This window comes from Sylvia atricapilla, chromosome 8 (genome assembly GCF_009819655.1).
Source record: "Sylvia atricapilla isolate bSylAtr1 chromosome 8, bSylAtr1.pri, whole genome shotgun sequence".
Lineage (NCBI taxonomy): Eukaryota > Metazoa > Chordata > Aves > Passeriformes > Sylviidae > Sylvia > Sylvia atricapilla.
The window spans coordinates 25,432,333-25,457,156 of record NC_089147.1 but is presented as its reverse complement, the minus strand read 5'-3'; the positions used below and the strand labels follow the sequence as shown (position 1 = coordinate 25,457,156).

At 39.6% G+C, this 24,824-nt stretch overlaps 1 protein-coding gene across 1 annotated transcript in view; it reads left to right on the top strand.

The window, feature by feature from the left end:
- LOC136364310 (rap1 GTPase-GDP dissociation stimulator 1-like) overlaps positions 1-24,824 on the top strand; it is a 30,066-nt gene that overhangs the window by 3,515 nt on the left and 1,727 nt on the right. Inside the window, 11 exon segments of the mRNA XM_066324171.1 lie at positions 9,012-9,122; positions 9,964-10,086; positions 10,245-10,374; positions 11,932-12,056; positions 13,209-13,334; positions 14,056-14,199; positions 17,804-17,938; positions 19,530-19,655; positions 22,550-22,689; positions 23,550-23,676; positions 24,668-24,796. Coding sequence (XP_066180268.1) covers positions 9,012-9,122; positions 9,964-10,086; positions 10,245-10,374; positions 11,932-12,056; positions 13,209-13,334; positions 14,056-14,199; positions 17,804-17,938; positions 19,530-19,655; positions 22,550-22,689; positions 23,550-23,676; positions 24,668-24,796 — 1,416 coding nt within the window.

Sequence of the window (24,824 nt, the reverse complement as noted above, 5' to 3'; positions counted from 1 at the left end):
ACCCCCACTAAGCAAGAAAAAATATTCCTGGCACGTCCATTATGCAACCAGCTTCAATACTGGATCTTCTTCACACCTCTCTCATTATAAAATAGGCCAAACACACATGTCAGGATCGAAATCATGATATCCAGCACCTCAACATTTCAGACATGGGCAAAAAATGTAAAAAAACCCTACATTTAACAGAATTTAGGCAAATTCCCACTACTGTCCACTTTATTCTGGAGATGTCTGAGAGTAAGAAGGTACCTTGATGCCTTGGGAAGGCTGACCTGGAACAGAGACTGGACAGAGCAGAGAATAAAGTAGATATTTATTAAAAGGCCTTTAAGGCCTTGGGCAGCACAGGAACCTGGCCAGGGCTACACCCAAGGTGGACTGAAAATGGTCACAAAATGGGCAACTGGTCATGAGGTCTGACACTTTTATAAGTTTTAGTCCATTTGCATAGTGGGGTTTAATTGTCCAATTACAGCTTCAGATTATGAAGTCCCATCCTCATTTTCTCCCTTCAGCCCACCGTTGTTTGTGCTTCTGGGCCTGAAAACTCGTAACCATTGTCCTTGGTTTTCAGCAGGAAAGGGCTTTGTTTTGTCTGCCAACTCTGTGAAGAGCTGACTAACACTTAATATGAGGCTCAGAACTACAACCCTAGGCAGCACAGAATCTGAAATACATCAAAGCTAAAACTTGAGGCATCAACCTCACTCCAGAGCTCACGCAATCCCCTTACCTTCAACAGCCAGGAACAAAATCCTCCTCTCCCAATGGCTTTTTCCAGGACTTTAGTGGAGTCAGACCAGCAATTAGCAAGAACAAGACAGGTGGAGGACAAGTGACAGACAAAATACACTTTTCTGGCATTGTACCAGAGGAGCAAAAGAGAAATTAACGCCCTTTCAAGGCCTACAATGTATCTTTGCACTATGGTTCTTCAAACACAGGCAGAACAGACAAACGCACGGGCCTGTGTGTTTAACTGCATAGAAGCAATCATTAATCAAACTCTAGAAGTTCAGGAATTTTAATCTGGACAGTGGGACCTTTGTGCTGTGCCTGTTTAGGTAGAGTCAAGGCACAAAAGGCCAATAGTTTTGTTATTTTGTTATATTGCTGTCTCCACGTGGCTCTGGTGGGGTGTCCCTGGTGTGACCCCGTGCCCAGCATCCACCTACACTCCCAAGGGATGGTTTAGCAGGGAGAGCTGAGGCCTGGGTCAATGCTTTCATATCAGCAAAAAGGCTTTTTTTTTTTTTTTTTTCCCCCACAACCCTTCTTTTGCTTGGCTAAAAAAGCCCCTTGTAGGAGTTGTCAGGCAAAGGCAATCAGTGTTTTCTCTGCTGTGGAATCTAAGCGGTTTTCTTCTCCACTGACAGCTCTTCAAGCTAAGTTTAGGGAGCCAGGAAAACTAGGCTGAATTCTGTTTGGCTGAGACTAAGGCCTTCTTCCCATACACACATGATAACCATAAGGAAGGGTTCCCTTAATTGACTTTATGCTGCAAAACTCAAGATGTATATTAACTGCACAATCAAAGGTATCTTTAGAGACCAGCATCACTCAACAAATGCAGAAAACTAGATCTCCAGTGAGCAAGACAGAAATTTCATTCATTTCCATAAATGAAGCCAATTTATCCCCAGCTGCCACAATTTGTCTGGTTGCTTATCTGCCCACATGTAGTTTTGCTGCACTGACAATTTACTCCTTTTTCATGATACATGATGAAATCAACACCTCCTGGAACCAAACAACTGTGAAAGAGATTGAACTTTGATTTAAACCATTAAGTTTCCTGACCCCTTGTTTATAAAAACAAACCTACCTGAAAATATTACCCAAACACAAATTATGCTGATGGTGCTTTACTCACTGCTTTTGAGCACAGCACATTTGTGGCTATTCCTGCAAGCACGACTTCCAGCCTTTGGATCTAGAATTCCCATAGGGAATTGGAGCATCTGGGAGCTCAGGCTCAGCATTAGCCCATGAAGCTGGTGTATGTCCAACAGACCAATTCCCCAAGAACTAAGTTAGATAAATTATCAGGCATGTAAAAAGGCACTTTATGGTACACAAGTTTACAACATTTTGATACCTTTACACTAAAGTGAATTTTATCCCTATTCTTCATCCCTCAAAGAAAGAATTAAGTTTAACAGAATACAATTAAGCAGCTTTTCATGCTCTTTGGCACATATGTTCTCCCTGACTGCACCTGGCTGGCTTTATTTTGACTTATCTCACTGGCCTGTTTTAGGTTATCATATTTTTCCTCTTATCTTTTTTCAGTCAGGGTTCTGCAGCCACTTTTCTTGTTGACTCCACAGGGCATAAGATCAGGCACAAGCCAACAGGATCTGCTTTCTACCCACAGCTTTCCTCACACACTTTTTCCTCTACTCCCTCCTTGGTGAAATTCAATTACCCAAGAATAAAGCCAAAAAATATAAAAATACAGAGCTACTTTACCCCTCCCAAACAATCTCCATTTCACAATCAATTGCCCTTTTTTTTCTCACCATAACAACATATCAATTTGGGTTACAACAAGAATATCAGTATCTCCTTTTACTAGGGCCTCTTCTAAGCCTGCATTTCCCTACTAGTTTTCTGAAAACTTCTGTCCATCTCAGTTTCTTTTTCTACTTTACTAAGTGATTTCTTTACCTCATTTAAAAAAATAATAATGCTATTTATGACAACAACATCAAAGAGAGCCTTTGTGGCTGTCCTACCTCATTTGTGACAATTAAGAGAATTTTAGACATGGATTACAGAAAGATTATCTTTAAATCCTTGTGATTAATAGATAACATTAATGTAAGTACTAGCCAGTCAGGCTTAAATTCCTGTCTTCTTCAGCCCTTCCACCTGTGGCTCAGGCTAAATAGTGAAAATCTCCTTTAAAACCTGCTGCTTGCTCATATTCTTTGAATAGTAAAACATTGAAAGGTCAATCCCACAGGATCATAGGCATTGAATATCTTAAGGAGCTCAGGATGGACCAGTGCAGTCCAGAAAGGCTACAAAAGCAATGAGCAAAAGGCAAGATTTTGGGAACAACACAGTGGGCTTGCCTCTGTTCTCCAGTTCTAGGCAAGAAGTATTTTTAGAGCACACTTATGTACTTTGCCGTTAACATTGAGAATAATTATCCATAGTGTAGATTAGGAAAAAAAGATATTAAAGAAAACACGGACCTTTTCAGATTCTAAAAGTGGTTGGAAGAGATATTTCAATTCCCAGATAATGTCAGGACACCAGCCTTCTAGGAAAAACTATACTCATACATTCCTACTCCTTTCCTTCTTGAAGAGGGTTGCTGAAGAATGCAGAAGAACAAGAGTTAAAAACTAGCCAGGTCAGGAGTTGTTCATAATTATATCCCTTTCATCCTCAGGATATTAAAGTCTCTCCCTGGGTCTTTAATCATTTTTAATCTAGAGATTTTTCTCCTACATCTCATCACCCTTGAGTGCAGTGAAAAAGACACAAAATGTATCTTTTAACATGGCCGTAAGTGGCTTTCCATGGAGACATAGATAATAGCTTATCCGATTTATAGGACAATTTTCTTGCCATGGGTTTGAAAGCCTGAAGAGATGGAGGATCTGTTCCTCCAATACTTTACTTCATGCACCAAGATAAAATAGTTCTATTGGAAAGAATATAAGTCAGCCCAGTCCCAAAACAGTTGCATGACTTTCTAGAGATGAAATACAACAATTCACCACTGGAGAAATTAAAAAAAAAAAAATTCCTTGAATTGAGTTGCACCTTTCTCCTCCCTTCCCTGGTAACAAAATCAAAAGCAGCAGCTTTTGCTACCCTTGGTTACAGCAAAATGCTATAATCATGTAGCTGCACCATTCACAGCCAGCAGGAATGTATTTGACCTTACAGGCTTTATTTGCTCTTAACACACATACACTTGCCAGCCCTCCTGGACTTCTCCATCTCCAATTTACACCTTTATGCTTCATATGAAACAAATTTAATGTCACATTCCCAGACAAGGAGACCTGGAGCTTTATTTTGACTACTATACAATAATGCTTCTACTAAGCATAAAGGTACATTTATTACCATAGGTTTATTCAGGACATGCCTCAAGAAACCAGGAATTACTTTATCTATTTTAGGGTAGATGATTAAAACAATACTGTGAGAAAATGGAGACTCACAGCTACATGATTTTGCAGGCTGCCAGACTACGACGAATGCAAGTCAGCTTTTCTTTTAGCATTGTTTTTAATTATGTTGCTAGACAGATCCAGCAGCTATTTTGTAGTATTAGGAGTTGAAATTTTAGTTTCTTCAGGCTTCATCTTATACTTTTCAGCTACTCTTGACCCTAACCCTCATCCCTCAGCTGTTACACAGGATATATCAAAATAGAGACTTGTGTTTCCTGCTCTGGTGATACAATACATTTACAGAAAGCTACAGTCAAGAGAAGGCCAGAGGACTATTTCAACAAGAAAAAACAAGAATGAGTTATTTTCTCTCTCAATCCAAAGTTACTTTGTGGCACTTCTCTCTAGTCCATGTTCTGCAAGCTAAATTGCAAACAAATTCAACATAAATACTTCAATGTGCAATTAAACAAGGTGAAACTTCCACCAAAGAAAATCCCAGTGAAGTTGATTACTAGGAGTTAAGAAAGCATACCTGGGAAAGGATACACAGGGTCTTTTTTTACTATTGTTTAATCATCTTTTCCAGAGACATTAGACAAAGCTAAATAGACCTCTATTGTGAATAATTACCACATCTTTATACTCCAGAAAAAAAGCATTATTCAAAGCAGAAAAACAAGGTAATGATGGTGATAATAATACATGCAAGAACCTTCTAAAGTATATTAAAGGTAAGTCACAGAAGAATAGGTTCAGTTCGAGAAACTAGTGAAGGAAGAGGCAGCAAAACACAAGGCATTTGACTGGATTAAGTTGTTTCAAGCCCTCAAATTGGTTCATACAGATCTCACACTGCTCAGGACCCAAACAATAAGTAATACCAAGAACAGCATTTAGATTGAAGGATAGAGTCTATACTTCCTCTAGAAAAAAAAGACAAAATATCTCTACACATGTGAGCAGCTATAAAAAGGAAAAAATCAGAAGCCATTGCTATTTTTGAAGGGGCAAAATCAGTTGCTGAAAGAGGAAGATGTGTGGGATTCTCTCACTCCCTGAGGACTTTACAGGTCAAAACTAGCACTGAATTGACAGAGCAGTGGTTCAAGGGATCCAGAGAGCTCACTTCTCCTGGCTCTTTCCCCTCTGCAGAAGGCAGATAAAATTGCAATGCTACGGCGCATTTCCTGCACTACTGTCTCTGCTCTCATTAGGATGATCAAAACCCAACTCCCACTCCAAAGTCTGGTCCCTATGCCTCGTAATCGGTATTTTATGTACAGAGTTGTGTGTGAATTAATAATCTAGGCCTTCAGCTCAGGAAAAAAGCCTTTTGTACCTCAATCTCAAGAGACTTCTAACCTCAGGCCCTGCAGTCAACGAGTGCCCCTTTCCCTCTCCTCCACGGTGAATTAGTAAAGCTGATGAGCAATATTCCAGCAAAAATGCTGATTCAAGGGAACGAGTAGTGTTCCTTGGGAACATGTTTATTCTGCTGAAAGGCTCCTCAGAGGGCAGGCAGGCACTCCCTGCTGTCTGACCAGCTGGCTGGCCCCCTTCCAGCCCGGCTCCCCGCAGCCCCTGGCTGGCAAAGAACCACTTCTGCACAAAACCTGGAACAAATCGTTCTGGTCTGCCTCTAAGTTTCACAGTGTCAATAATCTATTCCAGCACAGGATGAAACAAAACGTCAACACCCCAGAATTTTCCGCAAAAGAGAAATAAATGCCCTTTTCTGGTCAGTTTTAGTCACGATCTCTATATGTTCTACAGCTTTTTCACATAAATAACTGTCCTAATATCTGCTTCACTGCTCCTACAGAAGCACAGACTTAAACACAAGGAGTATTGAGGAGCCAGTCCCAAGCTGGTTAAGTTAATCAAGTTTTTATGAATAACAAGCATGATAAAATCGAGTTCCTGAGAAAAGGGTTCTGTATTTGAACACTGTTATAGCTAAATGCTTTCTGTGAGGCTTTTGTAAGTAACTCTGTCAGCTACAGTTTATACTACTAATTTTAAAATACTACAGACTGAAATCAGAGGGGTGTTTTACAAGGACTTTGTCATCAGGCACATGGTGTTATTTTACTCATCTATTCTCTGGAGAAATGACAAAGCATCTGGATTTCTAGTTACCACTGCACTGACCCAACGAGTGACCAGCACTGTCTGTCCCCTGTTATTTGTAAAACAACCTCCTCCATCTTGAGAAATCCAGTTGTGGTTCCATAGCTTTATAGATCCTAATTAGAAATGTATGAGAAATATATTTGCAAAAATCAATATTGCTCTAGTTAGAGAACACAGTACTAGAAGTCAAATGCCAACATATTTTGGGTCCTGATAAGATGAAAGCAGAGTTCAGTAGATGATTCAATCTCATAGACTCCTAATTTATCTCATGCCCACTCAGCACTTGTAGCCTTCTGCTCCCTCCCACTAGATCTTCATTTAAGATCAAACCTGATTCAGCTGTCAGGTTGCTCAGGTGGTTTGTTTATTTTCTGGTTTTTGTGCACAAAAAGCTGCGTTCTACTGCACTTCATTTACACAAAATGATTTATTCAGCAAATTTTGGCAGGACAACTGGACCTGATGAATCCAGCCTTTTTTCTAGAGATGGCAGCTTCTTTAATGCACAAACAAAAGCAAAACTGCTTTTAAATAACTGCTTTAACATTTTTAAGCTAAATAATTTTTCTTCTCAATAGGCAGTAACAGCTTTTAATTGTGTTCTACTTCAACTCCCTTTACTTCATCCTCTTTCCAAAACTAAGGACACTTCTGTTCCTCAGAGGTAAATTTCTGTATGCACTAAATTCATATATTTTCATTTAAAAAACCCTCACATTAATTAATGGATACATTAGGGACAGAGAATATAGTGAGTTCACTGCACAAAAATAAGTGATCAATTATTAATCCTCATTAAATAATTTCTGAAGCATGACTCCTGAGTTAGAATTTTCAATGAAACCATTTATAAAGCAGAAATGCTATTTTACTAGAGTCTTTCTAACATCCTACATTATATCCTACTAAACATTAGCTACTTCAGACATCAGTTTTCCAGCAATATTTCTTGCATTATTTGCAGGCATTTTAGGTCTTTCTGTTTTCTGAAGGTAGATGGAGGAATCTTCACATCGAAGGGAGAGGAGATGTGAAACAAGTCAATAAAATAAGTGGTAACTGACTGTCAGAATTGGATGCTATACTACAGAGTTTATAAGAGATTTAGAGGTGACTCATCAAATCATTAACTGTGACACCCAGAATATCACTGAGATCAACAGCAGCAATAATAAAGCTGGAAGCAGTAAGAGTGGGATGAGTTTACAAAAACAGTTGCTAGGAATGCGGGAAATTAAGGTGCAGAAGTCTGATCTCTGCACAGGTAAACTGCAGGATTATAGCAAAGCACAGAAATACTAAACACAGACATGGTGAAAAAAGACAGTCTGACTTTTGTGGAGGTAAGTAATGCTCAATCTGTCTCTAAACATATTTTTAAGGAGCTGGTAAGAAGGTCAATAAAGGAGATACTGTTAATGCATTTCAATTTCTACAAACCTTTCAATAACCTTTATCTAAGTTATCTTGGGATATGAAAGATGATTATCTGATGAAGCCTGAAGAGCTGAATAAAGGCTGTTTTTACAAGAGAAAGCCAAAATTATTAGAGGTTGCCTTTGCTGGAACCTGTGTAATCCAATATATTCATAAATGACCTAGAAATAGCACAATGGTAAGGCGTTTTTTTATTATTTGGAGTACTCAAAATTGACTGTAGAGAATTGCAGGAAAATTGTATCACCCTGTGTGACTTGGGATAAAGAGGCACATCAAGCTCAGTGTGTGCAAATGCAAGACAATCTACATGGGGAAAAGATGGTCAAATTATAAATGATGGTGGAGTTTAAGTTAACTCCCATTGCCTGGAAGATAAGAGATTTTGATTAACAGAGTACGAAACAAAACATGACAATCTCTGTCTGAATCCCAGTCTATCTGACTCTTGAGAATACTTTCAAATTCTAGATCCTCACAAAGAATAAAAGTGAGATGGAAAAATATTCTGCAAATACTAAGCAAATTGGCAGAGGAATTACAAAGAAGGACTATAATAAAAATCCATCTGATTATGACAGACATGGAAGAGCAAATAGTGAAATATAATTCTTTTCTCTTACTACAGCAACTCAAAGGCCACCAACTTTGACCTTTTTGGTAAATATTTTAAAACAAAGGGAAGTATCTTCCTCTTACAACAGTAAAAATGTGGAACTTAATGTTACTGTGTGATGTGGAGATAAAAATTTTGAATTAACTTATACAGGTAAAAAAAATTCAAATAGAAGTTGATCAACATTCATTAGATATATATTGATGTAAATACCAGGTATATTTCTAAAGGCCGAAGTCACCAGAAACAAAGGGAGGAGTATTTTACCTCATCTTTTTCTCACATTTTTTCAGGGCCTGCTACTGGCCACAGCCACAGTCGATACTCAGTTACTTGAGCTGCAAGTACTCTCTTTATGATAAACAGGTATTTAGAAATTACAGGCTTGATTTGGGTCCTGTAATTAACCCTCACTCCTCCCCACCTCAAACTCTGCCACAGTTATTATATGTTAATTTCTGTTTCCAAATAGAATTTATCCCTGCACAAGAGCTATGTGCTGTCTGAGAAGTGACCAAGCCTTTGACCTCATGCTTTGGGAATAAATGAGTATGTTTAGATCTTGACCCTTCAGGAAATTATTTTATAGTAAGACATTAGCACTGAAAAGAACTACCATAAGGAACTCAATATTTTCCATGTTGGCTCATCAAAGTTTTCTATCTCATTCTGTTTAGAAACCCTGAATAAGCACCTGGAATACCTTGGGCTTTGTGGAGATGACACAGAAGCTGAAGATCAGATCCTTGAATGTTTGAATGGGATTCTCTTGGCTATTAGTGAAGATAGTTAAGTATCACTCTGGATCACTAATTAACCGTTTGCACAATTCAAAAGAATTCATGGCAGGTTTTGTTTATTGTGATACTCTGTATTTCAGGAAGTGATTGCTGCTGGAACTATAGCTGTCCTCGGGCTGTGCTGCTTTCTTTTCTCTCTGTATAAAACTCACAAAATTACCTGTGACGAGATAAAGCTACTGGTCACTAAAATACCAAAAGCTCCAGAGAATTTCCAGGTTTAATATTCTATTTATTGCAGACTCCTAGGATTAATTTAGGGTGATCCTATCAGGTCAGGCATTTTAAAAGTAGTTTCTAGTCTACTTAAACCAAAGTCCCTAAAGCCTTCACACATTTTCCTAAAATCACATAAACGTGCATTTATTTGAGTCTCCTGGCAGATGGTGATTTACTACTTTCGGGACAGCTGGCCATATTTTTGATGAAAAAATGCTAAGGGAATTGTCTGTTCTAATTGCTAGTCTAATAAAAGATGCTGTGCCCACCTACAGAATTAATTGCTAGGCCATACCTCAAGAATAGCATCTTAACCCCTGACTTCCCTGCCTTATGGAGGCATCCTTTTATAGTCAGAGAAGATGAAACTGTTTTCCTCTTTGCTTTGCCTCCTCTGCTTCAATTCAGCATGCAGCAGAGTAATCAGCTGGAACCACACTTGCTGCAATTCAAGCCTATATATTCAGTCTCAGACAGCCCTTAAGAACCTAGTTCAATCAGAAGCTTGGATCCCACAGACACCCAGTCAGAACTCCAGGAAACAAAGGAGAATGTGAATAAAACAGCTGCAAACCTACTGCAGGTATTGCTAACACTCTTATCATTGCAGAGCAGAGATCCTTCCACCTACTCAGAGGGAGTGGGATCTTCCCAGCTTTGGCAAAAATCCTGAAGGGCAATCCAAGATGTGCAGTGAAAGCAGCCCACGTGCTTTCAGAGATAGCCAAAAATGGTAAGTCGTGCTCAAATATTACTACAAGGCATCTTACAGCACATTAGCTTTATGTTTTCACTCCTGAATTTTGTTTCACAGCTAGCAGCTACTGTTATTGCAGTTGGTTTATTTCTAAATGGCAAAAGCCTGGCATTCCCTCTCTCTTATCTATGCAGAGGAAATGACGAGACCATGCATTGAAGCAGATTTGGTCCTAACACTGATACCCTTGCTGGAGAGCACAGACCAAGAAATGCTGCTCCATGCTGGGAGGGCCATTGGCCGGATCTGTTACGATAATCGTAAGTATCCACGGAAGAGAATCTGCTTTTCCCTGGCTCTGAGGCATTATTTTAAAAGGCATTATAATCTGTAACTCATAATAACTTTGTGAGACCTGAGCACATCGTGCACTTCAGCCTCCACTTAGGTATGCAATTCACAGAGCTCACAGACACCTGGCTGAATGCACCCCAAGCTCTGCCTGAACTCTGGGTTCCTTCACATTTTTAACTTCAAGGTGGCACGTCTGTCAGAACTGCTTTGAAATTACAAGAGGAGCAGATATCATAACCAATTTTGCAGACTTGCCTTGGGTCAAATCCTAAATGGCTTGGACTTCTTCCAAAGTAGTAAGAACATCTATTAAAACAAAGCACTTGTTTAAAATGTGTGTTAGGAAAAAAGAGATTAAAAAAAATACTGAGATATTTATCTACACAAGGAATACTCTTCTCTGAGGACCATTGCTTGCATGCAAGAGATTTTTGTGCTCCAAATTGCCTGGATACCAACTTGCTTGCTGGCCTCACAAGTTAAACAATTTTCATTTGCCCAAAACAGATTAAGGGTTTTTTTTATCTTTGACTCCCAGACTGAGCAAAATATTTACTGCATACTGAAAGTAATACGGAAATTTTCACCCAGTATCTCCTATCCATTACCCTCTGCCTTCAACCTATCTTCCCCAATCCTCCTAGTGTGGATCTGCACAACTTTACTTATAAAGTTGTGTGTCTGCCTCCTACACTGTTCTTACAAAATCCAAGCACAATGGTAGCTGGTATAGACTCCACTGAGCTTCCTGTGAGTTATGTGTATTCACCAGGGAATGACACAATGGTTTAAAAAAGCTTTTCCCCACAATTACATTCCCAGCTCATGCAGCTCCCGTACACAGTACTGCTGCAGCATATGGCCATCCTGCACATCTGCTTCCCTCCTGGCAGAGCACAGCCCCAGCACACATTTGCCAAGACGACTGTGACATGCTTTAATAAATCCTATTACTAACATAGCAATAAATGAATCAAGGAGAAAAAAAATCAACTTCACCAATTCCCTGTCTGAATTCCAACTGCCTGTGCTTCAACAGCACCAGAGTTCTGGTGTCTGCCATGCGCTCTGGCACCCAAGCAGCAGCCCAGCTCTCAGCAGGACACTGCTGCAAAAGCAGTGCCATTGAGCTGTTAAGCAACCATCACTGTCCAACTCTATCTTATAGTTCTCAGCATCCTCCAGATCATTCCAGATATTAAGCTTTCATTCGTTACAAAATAAGTTACAAAAAGAAAAAAACAGTTATCAGGGTTTTCCTCAGTAAGCACACATGGATGGAGACACTGGCTTAATACCTGAAGTGAAAGTCAAACCAGGAGATTTAGAAAAAAATCTGTTCCAAACTCACATTTCCTCCTCACACATATTAGCCTGAAGCCACCACACAAAAGCTTTACAAATTCGAACAGCATGAGAAAGAACCAGACTACCTTGCTCCTGAGCATCTCCGTTGGACCCTTGGCACTGATTTAATCAGTTCCTGATTTAATCCCCTTTAACACTTGTGCTTTGCTGAGCAGGCAGCCTTCAGGAAGAGCTGGTGAAGGTTGGAGTAATCCCATCACTGGTCCGGATATTAACTGACTATGCAGAGAGTGAACCACTTGTCCACGTTGCTCTATTGGCCCTGTACAATCTAGCAGACCTTGGTAAGTAAGGTCTTTTTCATAAGTTTTTCAAAGATATTTTGCTCTAAGATGCAAAAATACCTCCACACTGTCACTGCCTTTCCATTCCCACAGGCTTGTGGGCTTTGCTTGTTTTCACCTTTGTTTCTGGGGTGGGGCAGGGGTGGTGTTTGGGCTTTGTTTTTAAAAACCTACTGATTCCTATTCAGGAACTAGCCACAGTATCTGGACTGGAGAAATAATTACTCTTTTTTGGACTACCAGCAATTAATTATAGTACATTAAAACAATTAAGTTTTAACAGACAGCTTTAAACTCCAAATGAAGAGATGGCATAACTTCATATGATAAATTGACAGTTTCAACTACCTCATTTTTGGTAAATTAAAACCTTGCTTATTACAATTTAATTTCTATTTAATATTTAAGTTTCTATACCTTACCAAAACAGCTTCCATTTTCATCTACACAATTTTCAAAGCAAAAGCATCTCCACTGATTTAAAATATATTTGCCATACTTTACACAACTTGTGAGTAGTAATGAAAGAAAAAGGCCAAGTACTAAATTATTACCACTCTCTATTTATGGTCTGGCAAAAGTTTGATCTACTGCTTCCTGCATTTAGGGGGATATGCAGGGAAGGGGACATGATATCATACTGTCACATTATTCTCTGAGGAGGTCTGTCCTTATTATATCTGTTAAATTATTTAATGCCATATTCAATTGAAATGTGTTCTAAGTCAAACAGTGACAAGCTTTGCTAACATACATCTTGCAGATGTTTATGATCCCAGCAAGACTTGAAGCACCTCATCAAGGCAAAAAATACACTACTACAGCAAACTGACATGTCCCAATTCTTATATTAAATAATCACACTACAGATGGATTTGTATGAGTTGGTGAAATTGAGTCAGAATTAATTTGACGCTTATGAGGTCTACAGAAATTATAGAAAAACAGTTAAAGGACTTGGGGGGTGAAGGGACAGAGTACTGCTGTCTCAATGCTGTCGAGAAAGAGTCTGGAAACAGAAGAGTCTACAAGAACTCTGTACTTGTAGAAAAAGCCTTCAAAAACAGGTCTATCACTTTAGGTCATAAGGAGGTGTCTTTAAACATTTAATCAAATTTTAAAAGTTGAAAATCCTGTCTTTATCACATACAGATTCAGCCAAGGAAGCTCTAAGCATGACAAAAGTTGCTGAACAGCTGGTGAAACAACTGAGGAGAGCAGAGAGCCATGAGAGGTTAGAAATTGTCTTTGAGGTCCTGCAAGCACTTGCAGAAAATGGTAAGTTTCCTTTTGGTCTGGGTGAAACAGGGGGAGACTGTGTATTGTACTGGCTTAAGCTCTGGGTTCCAAGTTTGCCATGAGATCCTGCTAACAGAACCAGCAACCCTTTCAGGAGAAATAAGTCCCAAGAACATGCAAGATCCTGGGCCAAACAACACTTGAACGGTGAGACAACAAAGAAAAGAGGGAGAGAATACTATTGCACTACATTTCAGTAGATCCAAAAGACAGCAGATTCAAACTTACTCTCCAGGGTGGGTAAGAGGAAAGCAGAGACACAGATAATTTTTTTTTTTTAAATTTTAAATTAAACTGGGTACCAATTCAATCCCTGTTTGGGTCACTCACTTAAGAGTTGGACTTGCTGCTCCTTGTAGATCCCTTCCAGCTCAGAATATTCTGTGAATCTGCCAAGATGCATACTCTAAGCAGCAGTGCAACAACTACTGACACTGCTCCACTAAAAATACCTAAATATTTGACAGATTTTAAAGACACGAAAGCTCATGACATTTCTTGTGTTACCAAAGACCAATGCAGAATTCTTTGCTCATTCTGCCTTGGTGTCATTCTAGCTCCAGAAGGCCCTTACAAACAAAACCGAAACAGTGACTGCACCTGAAAAACAACTGGCTAAAGTTCAAGGATTTTGCTTTCTAGTTTGAAATGCTTCCACAAAGAGCCAAGAAGCTTTTAATGTGCTTTATGGTCTCTACAGATGCTCTGAAAGTGCAGTTGGTGGATGCAGATGTGCCAGAGGTGCTGTCTGAGATCCTGCTGAGGCTCCAAGGCAGTTCACAAGCTGAAGATATGTGCATTGTGAAGGCTGCATCGGATCTCATTGTCTCTCTGCTTCTTGGAGGTAAAAAAGGGAATATTACAGGCCAGGTACATGAAGAATCAACATCCAGAAGTTGCCATCTCTGTTGGTTTCTTTTACTTGACAGGGACCCATCCACAAACTCCTATATCATCCTTGCAGGAATTCTTCTTGGGCATGACACTTTTCATTTCTATAGCCCAGGGCTTGTGCCTAACAGCAACTTAGTTTATATTACTGCTATACTGTATTTTGGGCAACACAGATTAAAAAATAAAATATCAAGAACTGGCCACTTACACTGCATCCCACCACTCTCAAGCCAAAAGCAATTGACAACATAAAGGTCTTAAATTATTAATCTTAACAACAAACTAAGTCATCACTGACTGGCAGAACAGTTCAGTTTGGGGTTACTAATAATCAGGTATGAGATATTCTCTATTTCTCAGAACACAAATAGATACATGCAGAAAGTTTTTGCTAAGGGCTGTGGCACCATCTCTTAGAACCCAGATACTTGCACCACATTCAGACACTTGCAGGTACCAAGACAGGGGCAAGGCTTATTGCTAATTTTACAAAAGAAATGGTAATGTTGGTTATTCTCTACCCTTCAAAGATGGAAAGCCACTGTTTGTGAGTGCAGAGAAAACCAACACGATCCAATTTCACTACTCCCTGGTTCTCAAACTGTTACTTTCTTTTCTGCAGACTAGAGACTTCCATGCTTTTAAGTACCAGATGCTAGTGATACTATAATAATTTGGGGGGCATAATCCTGAAGGAAAATCAGGCATGCAAACTTTTGCCCTTTTTCCTGAACCACACTTTATTAGAGGGGAGACTCTGAAAATACTTAGTGGCAAATATATTTGTTAGAAATAAAACAAAGCAAACAAAATCAAAGAATCCACAAAAAAAAAAAACCCAAACCCACAGAAAAAACCCCAAACAAACTCAAACAAAAACCCCCACAGAGTTACTGCTGTTTTAGGTTTTAAATCACTTTTAGGAAGGGAGGGTTACTCAGACATGGATGGGGGGAGGGGAAGAAATCTCAAGTCATTTTATATTTCAATTCCTATTATAGAAAGCAATGAGCCTTTATACTCTGCAGAGAGGAAGAGAGATTCTTATGAGCAGACTCCTGGAAAGCATGCTGTGCTCAATAACCAGCAAAAGACCCTCACCACACTGCCTGTCCTTCCTCACTGATAGCTACTGTGCTGGCTTCAAACTCAACCAATTTGCTCAACTTTCTGCATTAATAGGTGCTTAATTATTAGAAAAGATTCCCTCACATCTGTCTGAATGTTTTTGGTTTGTTTTTGTTTTTTTTAAAGCAAGCTGTCATCCACACATCTCTTCACCTCCACCTCACAACCTTTCTAGACTCCCTTTCTTCCTTGCCTTACACCTTGTTCTGAATGAGCCATTGTGTATCATGGCCCTACAAAGGGCACAGAAGTGCCCCCGGTGCCTTTAACTGGCTATTTCAACTCACTCAGCTGAATGGCTTGCTTTGTCACTGGCTCCTCTCCCTCATCTTCCCCACAACAGCATTAGATGTTTCATGTGCAAGAAGTGAATAATCCCTCTCATGCCTCAGTATGTGCCACTGATGTATGCACAGCTTTTAATCTGAGAGGAAAAAAAAATCCTATGGAAATCTGTTCTCAGCATCAAATGACTTCTAGGCAGTGAAAAGATGACAGACAGCTTTTGCAGCTATGAAAAGTGGCTGTTCCTATCAGACTTTAACTATGAGCCATTAAATTGAATGTTCTGCTGCTATCCAAGAAAAACTCCACAGGAGAGAAAAGCAATTTGGAGCTCTGTGACAATCAAAGTAAGGCAACCACTAATAGGCTCTGCCTATTTGCACTTTACTACATGAAGAAAAAAAATACTCTGACATTCTTCAGTTTGAGAGGTGAAGGGAGAAGAGAAATTAGGTTCAATTAAGGTTAGTCTTTATGAAGATCAAAGTGTTTTCCCTGTAGAATTTTATCAGACCAAAAGAGGTGACCTATTTCTATAGAACCTGTTCCTAAAGAAGACTGGGCAGTTTTCCTCATATACTCTGACCTCCAAAGATTCAGAGTAGGCAAGAGAACACTTCAAGAATGACAAGCAAAACCATTAGCTTTAGAGAATGTATGCATAAGATGCTATCAAAAGATTTTTGTGTGAGTAGAAGTCCAACTATTTCACAGACTGACAGTTCCCTCATGAAAATATCCAATTACATTTTAAAAGCATTTGACAAATTCTTATCTAACATATGTAAGAATACAGCGGGGAAATAGGCTACTAAGTGAAATGTTAAGAGATTAAAAGAATAATAGACACTCATTCAAAAGACAACAGGAGTGTCTATGACTTGGAGGTGGAAATAACATCCAAACCAGCAAAGATGTTAAAATTACTAAGGCCCTTTTTACATGCTATACATGCAAAACCAGAAAAGTCTGTACACCTCAGCCTGTAAATTCTGTTAGAACCATGAGAAGTACTAAAGCTGCTCTTGGCCATGCATTTGCATAAGGTGTGTATAGTTCCAATGACAACTCTTTATTCCATAAGAATATGCCTTTCTATTTAATGTTCACACTGTTTTGCCATTTTTAACAAGCTTTCACAAGGTAAGAGCACAGGAATAAGATGTTCATGTGTGTCAGGCATATACTTCTCTTGAGGTATAACAAACTGCATAAAGCAGAATACAGAAAATTATTTTCCAAATGGCATCTTCAAACCACTTCCCTCAGAAAGGATGCCATCTGTAGTATAGGGAGTCTCCTTTTGCTCCTTAGCAGAACTTTCTCATTTCCTAACAAGGTGAGCTAAGCAGCTTCTGAAAACAAAGCTGCCCCATGTACAGAGCAAGTTCTCAAAGACAGGAGGAGAGATCCAGACATGCACTGACAAAATACTGCAGAGCACTGTGATAGTTTTTTTGGAATGTACAAATCTGCTCTTTCACTGGGATTTAATAAACCAGATCTCTCCAGGTCAACTCATATTTCCCGAGCTTCATGTGAGTGCAACACAAATAGACTTCTCATTTCAGAAAGTGAGTTTCTCCAAAGAGGTAAGTAAAACCTAGCTCTGATTCTTTCAGGGAACAGTTGATGATAATTTATTTCATAGAAAACAAAGAATAACAGCAATACAGAACTAGTAATCAGATTTACCATTGGTGGGTAATACCTCTGGTCTCACAATAGTGTCTTTAATCAGTAGAATAACAAAATTAAAGGAGTTTTAAAGCTATCTTGGTGGGAAATGAAAAATGCCACTGGTATTCTACTACATGTATAGTGGAAAAACAGCAGCACTGAGGGGGAGAGAAAAGGGACTGGAGAACCTATGGTTTTGAATTTGACAGTGATTGACCCTTGAAAGCTCTCTTGAGCTGAACTCCATAGGAGTTTGTCTCAGCATCAGTTTACAGGTAGCTGATGTTCACTTCTCTCTAAAGAGCTGAAGGCTGCAAAAACCAATGCAAAAGCTATAGTCTCAATCTTAGCATGACATGAAAATAGTCAGGGAAGGACTCCCTGAATTCTGAATTTATCATTTGTGTCTATCAGAGTCTTTCTTACCTCTCTCACCCACCTGGTTGTGCCCCTCTCTCCAGATGGCAACTGCCTGCGAATGTTCCAGCTGGGAGTCATCCACCAGCTCCTGGATCTCCTGGAGAAACAGGTCCAGAGTGGGGACACCTCTGTCCAACAGGCTGCTCTCAGTGCACTGCAGAGCCTCGCTGTCCCAGGTACAGACTGAGCACAGCTGAGTGCCCTTCTCTGTACAGAGGGGTCATCCCTGCAGCCTGTCCAAGGCACCAACACCATTCCCTCGGGGTTTGAGGGGCAAGTGACCTTTTCCCCCTCCCCTGCAGGAACATGTATTTGAATAATTCATCAGGATTTCCTCATCTGCATAAAGAGCTTAAATATAATAAAGTGTAATCTCATTACCAGCTGCTGAAAGAGTTTCATATTAATAGCACACAGCAGCTCAAGACAAAAGAATCAGAAAAGGGTTCATAGCTTAAAATACAGAGTGTGGGGTGGAGACACCTGGAAGGGATGTCAAATTTTCTCTTCTATAAAGCTCATATTCATTCATATTACACACAACCAGTAAATTTTAATGTTCTTTGAAGCTACATTTTAAAAAGTTCAACTCAATTATAAAATATCAATATCATTATCTATTCTGTTCAAGTCTATTACAAACCATTTTAGATGTTTCCAAGTGTGTGGATATTTAAAATACTACTCCTACAATATACTTTTCCTATCAAATCATAAAAATATCTGTAATTTATCTGTAATATCTGTTAGATATTCTCTAACAGAAATACAACACTTCTAGAAACACAAATTCTATCACTTTCAACAATATAATCTGCTACCTGACAAAGAAAAATAAAAGACACCGAGTGGAAATCCATAACCATGAATTAAATATAGGTCAACACTTGGAAATAGACACAGAAGAACTCTTCAGTTCAAGTATTGATCTTAAAAGAGAACAGATGGTTAGAAAAAATTGAAAAAGTCATTCTGGTCTGGTAAAAGGAGTCAGTCTGTGCCACTGAAAAATGAGGACATTAAGAGCAAGTTACTTAACAGGGTGTGCTTCTCAATTTGCCCAATAAAAGGATGAAGGGATGTAACAGTTATCTCCTTCATTTCCCTGTCCAATCTTCCTCACTGCTCCCCCAAAAATATATGCAGAAGATAGGAAAAAAAAAATTGCTCTGGAGGAAGCAGCTTTTGGTAGCACAGTTAAGCAGTATTAAGAGTCCTTCCAGACAAGCTTCTGGTTATTACAAGGGATTTAGTGCACCGACCACTGGAGCAAAGACACAAAAACGAGGAGAGGAAAGCACAGAAACAAGGGCATGAACAACAGGGGATCAGTGAGCTCAAACACAAAAAGAAAATCCATTTTCAAGAAATATGGCCGAGTAAATCACTTCTGCCCCCTGGTTCAGTTAAGATGAGCTAGCACAGAACAGGCTTCCTCAAGTGACTGGGCAAGTGGATGGATAATCTATTACAACTAGAAAAAGGAAGAGAAGCAATAATACTGTGTTTTATGTACATCGTTCTGGGCAGGGCTAAGATCAGAAGTAGCCAAAACTACCCAAGAGCAGTTCCTATGAAAGTTTTACTCCAAAAGAGAAGTCTAAACAATCAGGTAGTCCTGACTTAATTTCTGAGCTCCCTAACAAGCGGACTTTCCACTAGAAGCCTAACACAGCACACAATTCACAACAGTTAGATCCTATCTACATTTTCAGATGCTTGTGCCATTACTGAGCCTCACATCAAGATCTCTTTTCCTTTTCCTAGTTGTCAGCAAGGTTCAGATGCTGGAGGAAGGCATTGCAGAGCGCATCGAGGCGCTCCTGAGGGCAGAGAGTCCTCCTGTGCAGTTTAAACTCCTCGGAACACTGCGGATGTTAGCAGATGGCCAAGGTAGGAACCTGCCAACCCTCACTGGGATCAGCTGGGCACTCCCCTCCTCCCTTACCCTGCAAAACAAGTGTCCTGCTAACCCAATTCCACTCAATCTGGAGAGCTTCCAGCAGAGATTATTGCCAGAGGCTGCATGCTTTCCAGACTGCCCCCACTGGCCTCAGAGGTGGTTGAGAAACAAACCACATGGAACGAATCCACAGCCGTCAGTGAGAGTGGACAAAGGCCTAAAAAGAAGATGTTTTTCACCAGAGATACAGCATGAGTATGATGAAAGAGAGCCAGGCTTTAGTGTCAAATCACAGGACAGCAAATCAATAAGGAACTAGAGAACATAAAAAGAATAAAGGGATCTGGGGTGGAGCAAGGCAGGAGAAATTAATTTCTACCAGTCCTTCTATACATGTTGCCAGTTTCATCTTGCTCATGTGGCTCAAATGTTGCATTTATTTTACATGTTAATGTACTGGATTATCTACTTGCACTTCATTCAGTTTAACACACAGAGGAGTATGCAAAAGCAACAATAATCTTTCAGTGCACATCGTTGCATTTTGAGAAACATCCACAATGTCGGAATTATATTAACATATACTTCAATATCTTAATTTATTCTTAGGCTTCCTTAGCTCTTACCAGACCGTGACACAAAAACAAGCATTATGTGGTTTGGTACTGTCCTTTGCATTGCCAGGGCAGCTGCTCTAGAGCACTGATCAGTGGTGATTCCTTCATGTGCAGGAGTAACATAAGTTAAAACCAGAATAGTCACGACCATTTTGTGATGGGAAGTGATAACTGACATAGGACAACTACAGATATCACTTCATTGGTTATATGATAGAGGATAAGCTCACTCTGCTACTTTCCATGCTGCACTCCATTGCACTACTGCAGACACCACTTAAGATGAGAACTATCTGCATCTTTTATAAAATTAACACACATGATAGAAAATTCAGGTTGAGTCCTTATATTAATTTGCCCTACTTCCACTCCAGTGAAAAGCTGCATTCCCTTACATTTTTCACTGTGGTAGGAAATGAACATTGCAAGACACATAGAAACCTAGCACCTTCTTGGTTCTGAGGCTTTGAAGAAATCATTGTACGGTCATTGCTCTAAAGTTATATCTCAATTGTGACAGGGCACTTAACATTTAAAACTGAGACATCACAGTAACATAGATATAAATTATCAAACACTAAATTATCTTGTTTTATTTCATTGAAGTTGGAATTTGGCACAATGTACAACTTCTGAATCTGAAGCAACATAATTATCAAAATGCAAAGTGAAATAAAATTTTTAGGAGACTCAATGTTTATCCATTCCCACCTACGAACAAACAATTCTCCCACTTATAATTAATTACCTTCTATTCTGTTTATCCATCAGCTAACACTGCCCTTAATTAACTCAGCCTGAAACTCTTATGAACACACATCTACTAAGAAGTCCACAGTAAATTAGTTAACTGTGTTATAAATTCATTACTCTGACCATCAGCAGGCATGCTGAGGCTTACAGACTAGAAGGGGCAGGTTTCTTCCTAACCACAGAAAACTGCAGGCAGATCTGTCAGCTTCATTACTCCAAAGAGATGTTCACTCCTGGTTCTTCCACCGTTTGGCGTCAGAGGAGTAGAGTAATTTGTGCACGTCAGTAGCCAAAAGACTTTCAGCACAAAGTTCAAACTTATAAAATGATAAATTTGAATAAATTGTAAGTTAAAAGGTCTTCCTGTTAAGAAAAACTAACTGGGTTTTATCTCAAGAGTTCTAGTGCCTGTCCAACTGTTGCCTTTGCAACAAATCTCTTAAACTGGTTCCACCCTCCAGCAGCTTACTTCAACTTTCTGTATTAAACTGGATTACTGTGATCTCTGCAGATTAACAAGGAACATCTGACTAGAAAAGAGAGTCTTGTGTTACAGGAGGTAACACACAGGTAGCTGTGCAATGCCCAGTAACTGTGATCTCAAAACAAAGTATGTCAGCTAGGCCATAAGCTCAGAGGTGATTCCTTGTGGGTTTTGACCTGTTGATTTTTCCTTAGCATACTGGACAAATCAAAAAGCAAGTGTGTGCACTTCCCCTCCCCCGAAACAGACAGAAACTTACAGCTTCTGGAAAATATCCAGAGAAGTCAGGTGGTTTATTGGCACTAACCTTCTGGTGCATGCTCCATCTGATTCTTCCAGTGTATCTCAAAAGAAATGCACCACACAGAGAAAGGAACAGGAGCTGGGTGATGCCCCTATCAAACCTATCCCTTCTGTTACAGATGTTCACATAACTAGAGTTCCACTTCCTAGGAAAAGTCATCTAGTGAGAAACACAGGAAGGCAAATTAAATGGCTCTTCCACATTAAGGGGAATTTCTGATAATGCCTTATACATGGTTCAACACACATTCTTAAAACTCATGTCATCCAATTACTGACATGCTGCCATTCTGTACTAAGACTTGGCTGCCCACACTACCAACAGTAATGAATTACCCCTGAAACAGCACAAACAGGCTCCCAAGAGCCCACAATCACATTCTGCAGGGCTCAAAGTGCAAGTGCCAAAAGCCAAGTAGGAAAGGGACGGGCCATGTCAAGTATCACAACAGAATATTTGTTTTCCAAGAAAGAAAGCTGCTTATTTTAAGCTCTACTTCAGCAACCTCTTTAAAAGGATAGGTCTATTGAAGCAGCTTATTTTGTCCTTCCCCTGCACGACTCCTTTGGTAAATATATCCAAGACCTTTTAAAAGCTAAATGATTCAATTGGAGTCCTTCAAGGTTGCTGAGCCAGGCCCATGGCCCCAGTTACTTTCACATTCCTGTGACAGACAGGCTGAGGGGTCTGATTTTGAATGCCTCTTGGTGTCGCTTTTCTCTTCAGCTGATGCAGCTGAAATCCTGGGCCAAGACCCCGTGCTGCTCCACAGGCTGGTGCAGTGGTGCAGTGTGAGTGAGCCCAGCGGCATCTGCGGGGAGGCAAACCGGCTGCTGGCATCCATCCTGCACCACAACAGATCCCAGGTACGAGAACTGCTGCTCTCATGGAATTCTACTTCACCCTTCTCAAAGATTTTTAAAGCCTGTACACAAAGCTAGGGACTAAAAGGCACATACAGCTTCACAATGAAAGCCATGAAGGTTCACTGTGAAAACCCATCTGGTCTGCCTCAATGCCAGTAAGGGGAACCTTGTGCATTCCATAAGCACAGACACCTCAGAGAAAATAGCACCGTGGTCTCTTACTGTCACCTGTGGACACTGGCCCTGCTTGACAAATGGTAAGCAGGTAAAGCTTTCCTATGGCAATAAATATGCTTCAAAATTCAAAATAAAATGGTAAAAATATCCCAGAGCTGTCTTAAATGTCAGTCCTCTGGAAGCTCCAAAGAGCCCACTTATCCATGATGGATGCATCTGGCATAATCTTTATGTGCTGGCATTTTTGAACAGCCTTTGGTTTTTGTAAATTGTGCCATTACACACAGGCATTCCAGCCATGCTTTACTATGAGGTAATGACCAAAATAGTAGGTACTCTCTGCACAGACTTTGATAAAGCAAAACTAACCCTTGCTAGTTTGATGGCTTGAAATAAAGAGTGGAATAAGGACAAATTGAAACAAGAAAAAAAAATTATCTTAACAAGATTCATCTACAGTTAATTCTAAGTATGGATATTCCAGGTACATTAGACCAGCCCCAAGCAGCCATGTATGAGCAGTGCCAAAAGCCATGTTATCTCTAGTCTCTGAATACTGTCAGTTTGCACTGCAGCAAATAATTTCCCTCTATTCAGAAGCTGTAGAGTGCAATCTCCTTTCCCTCTTCCTTGTACTGTATTCCTACATCACAGTTCCATCTGTTTTACCTTTGCTTTCACAGGAAGTGGTCAAAGCCATTCAGGCAGCCCAAGGAGTGAAGCATCTGGTTTCCATGACAACAAGTGAACAGGCTGCCATGCAGAACGAGGCTCTGACAGCCTTGGCAATAGCGTCTGCCATTGATTTAGGTATTTTCCTCCTAAAAGCATTCATCTGTGCAAAATCCTCAATGATTAAAAAACATTGTCATGCTGTTAATTCTAGGTAACATGTACAGAAAAGCACGTTTCTTGTCGAGATTTAGCTCTTCAGCATGAAAAAAAGGTTGTCACCATTCAGATCATAAAATCAATAAGCTTTGGGAACGGCCTGACTTTTTTTAATTTAGGAGAGAGTCAAATTATCATGCTGTGTGGACAGGCACTATTTGAGTAACATAATATGACACTAAAAAGTGAAGGTGATGGAGGATAAAAAAAGCTGATAAAGGCTAAATGAAGGACAAATTATATACTCAAATGGTCAGAGGACTATAAGTAGCAGAAATAATCTTCAGACACACATGAGGAAAGAATAAAGCAGAAGCACAAATAAAAAGGCATTATAGAGGGTGCAAATGAAGCAAGTAAGAAAGTTGTAAAGGTTCAAACTACTTTTCCTGAGCTAATTTGCAGTTAGGTACATTTTTTTTCAGATTTTTATTGTATAACTTGAAAATACATCTCAATATATTACAATAAACCACATAAACCTATGTACATCAAAAGGTAGATCGAAAAGAAAAACTTGAAAATTGCAATTCCCTATACCATCCAGTAAGACTGAACAGCCCATTTTACTGCTTGTCTACCATTACAACTCTCAAACTCATTTGGGCAACTAATGGGAATCAACTTTTCTAGCACCCAACACTGCAGGTTTTAATTTACTACGAGGTTAACAATATACAGTCAATAAGTAGACTGGTCCTGTCTTCAAGATTAAGGCCAGTGAAGAAATTCTGTACAGAAAAGAGCACAGAAATTCTTCAGTGCAGAAGACAGATGCTCAAGACAACCCTGTATACCCAGTCTGAAAAAAAGCGAGTCCAGAATTTTATTTTAAAAAGCAAGCATACACACTTCCTAATTTCCATTCAGGTAACAGCTCAGTGTTACTATTTGTTTGCTTATTTTTCAGAAACCCTTGAGGAGTCTTTTAAAGAATCACAGCTAGTTCAAAGCTTGCACAAACTTCTACAAGATGATAATACAAGTCCTGAGGTGAAATACAATTCAATGGGCCTTTTGTGCCAACTTCTTAATTCAGGTAACTTCATTTTAAGCTGTCTGTGATG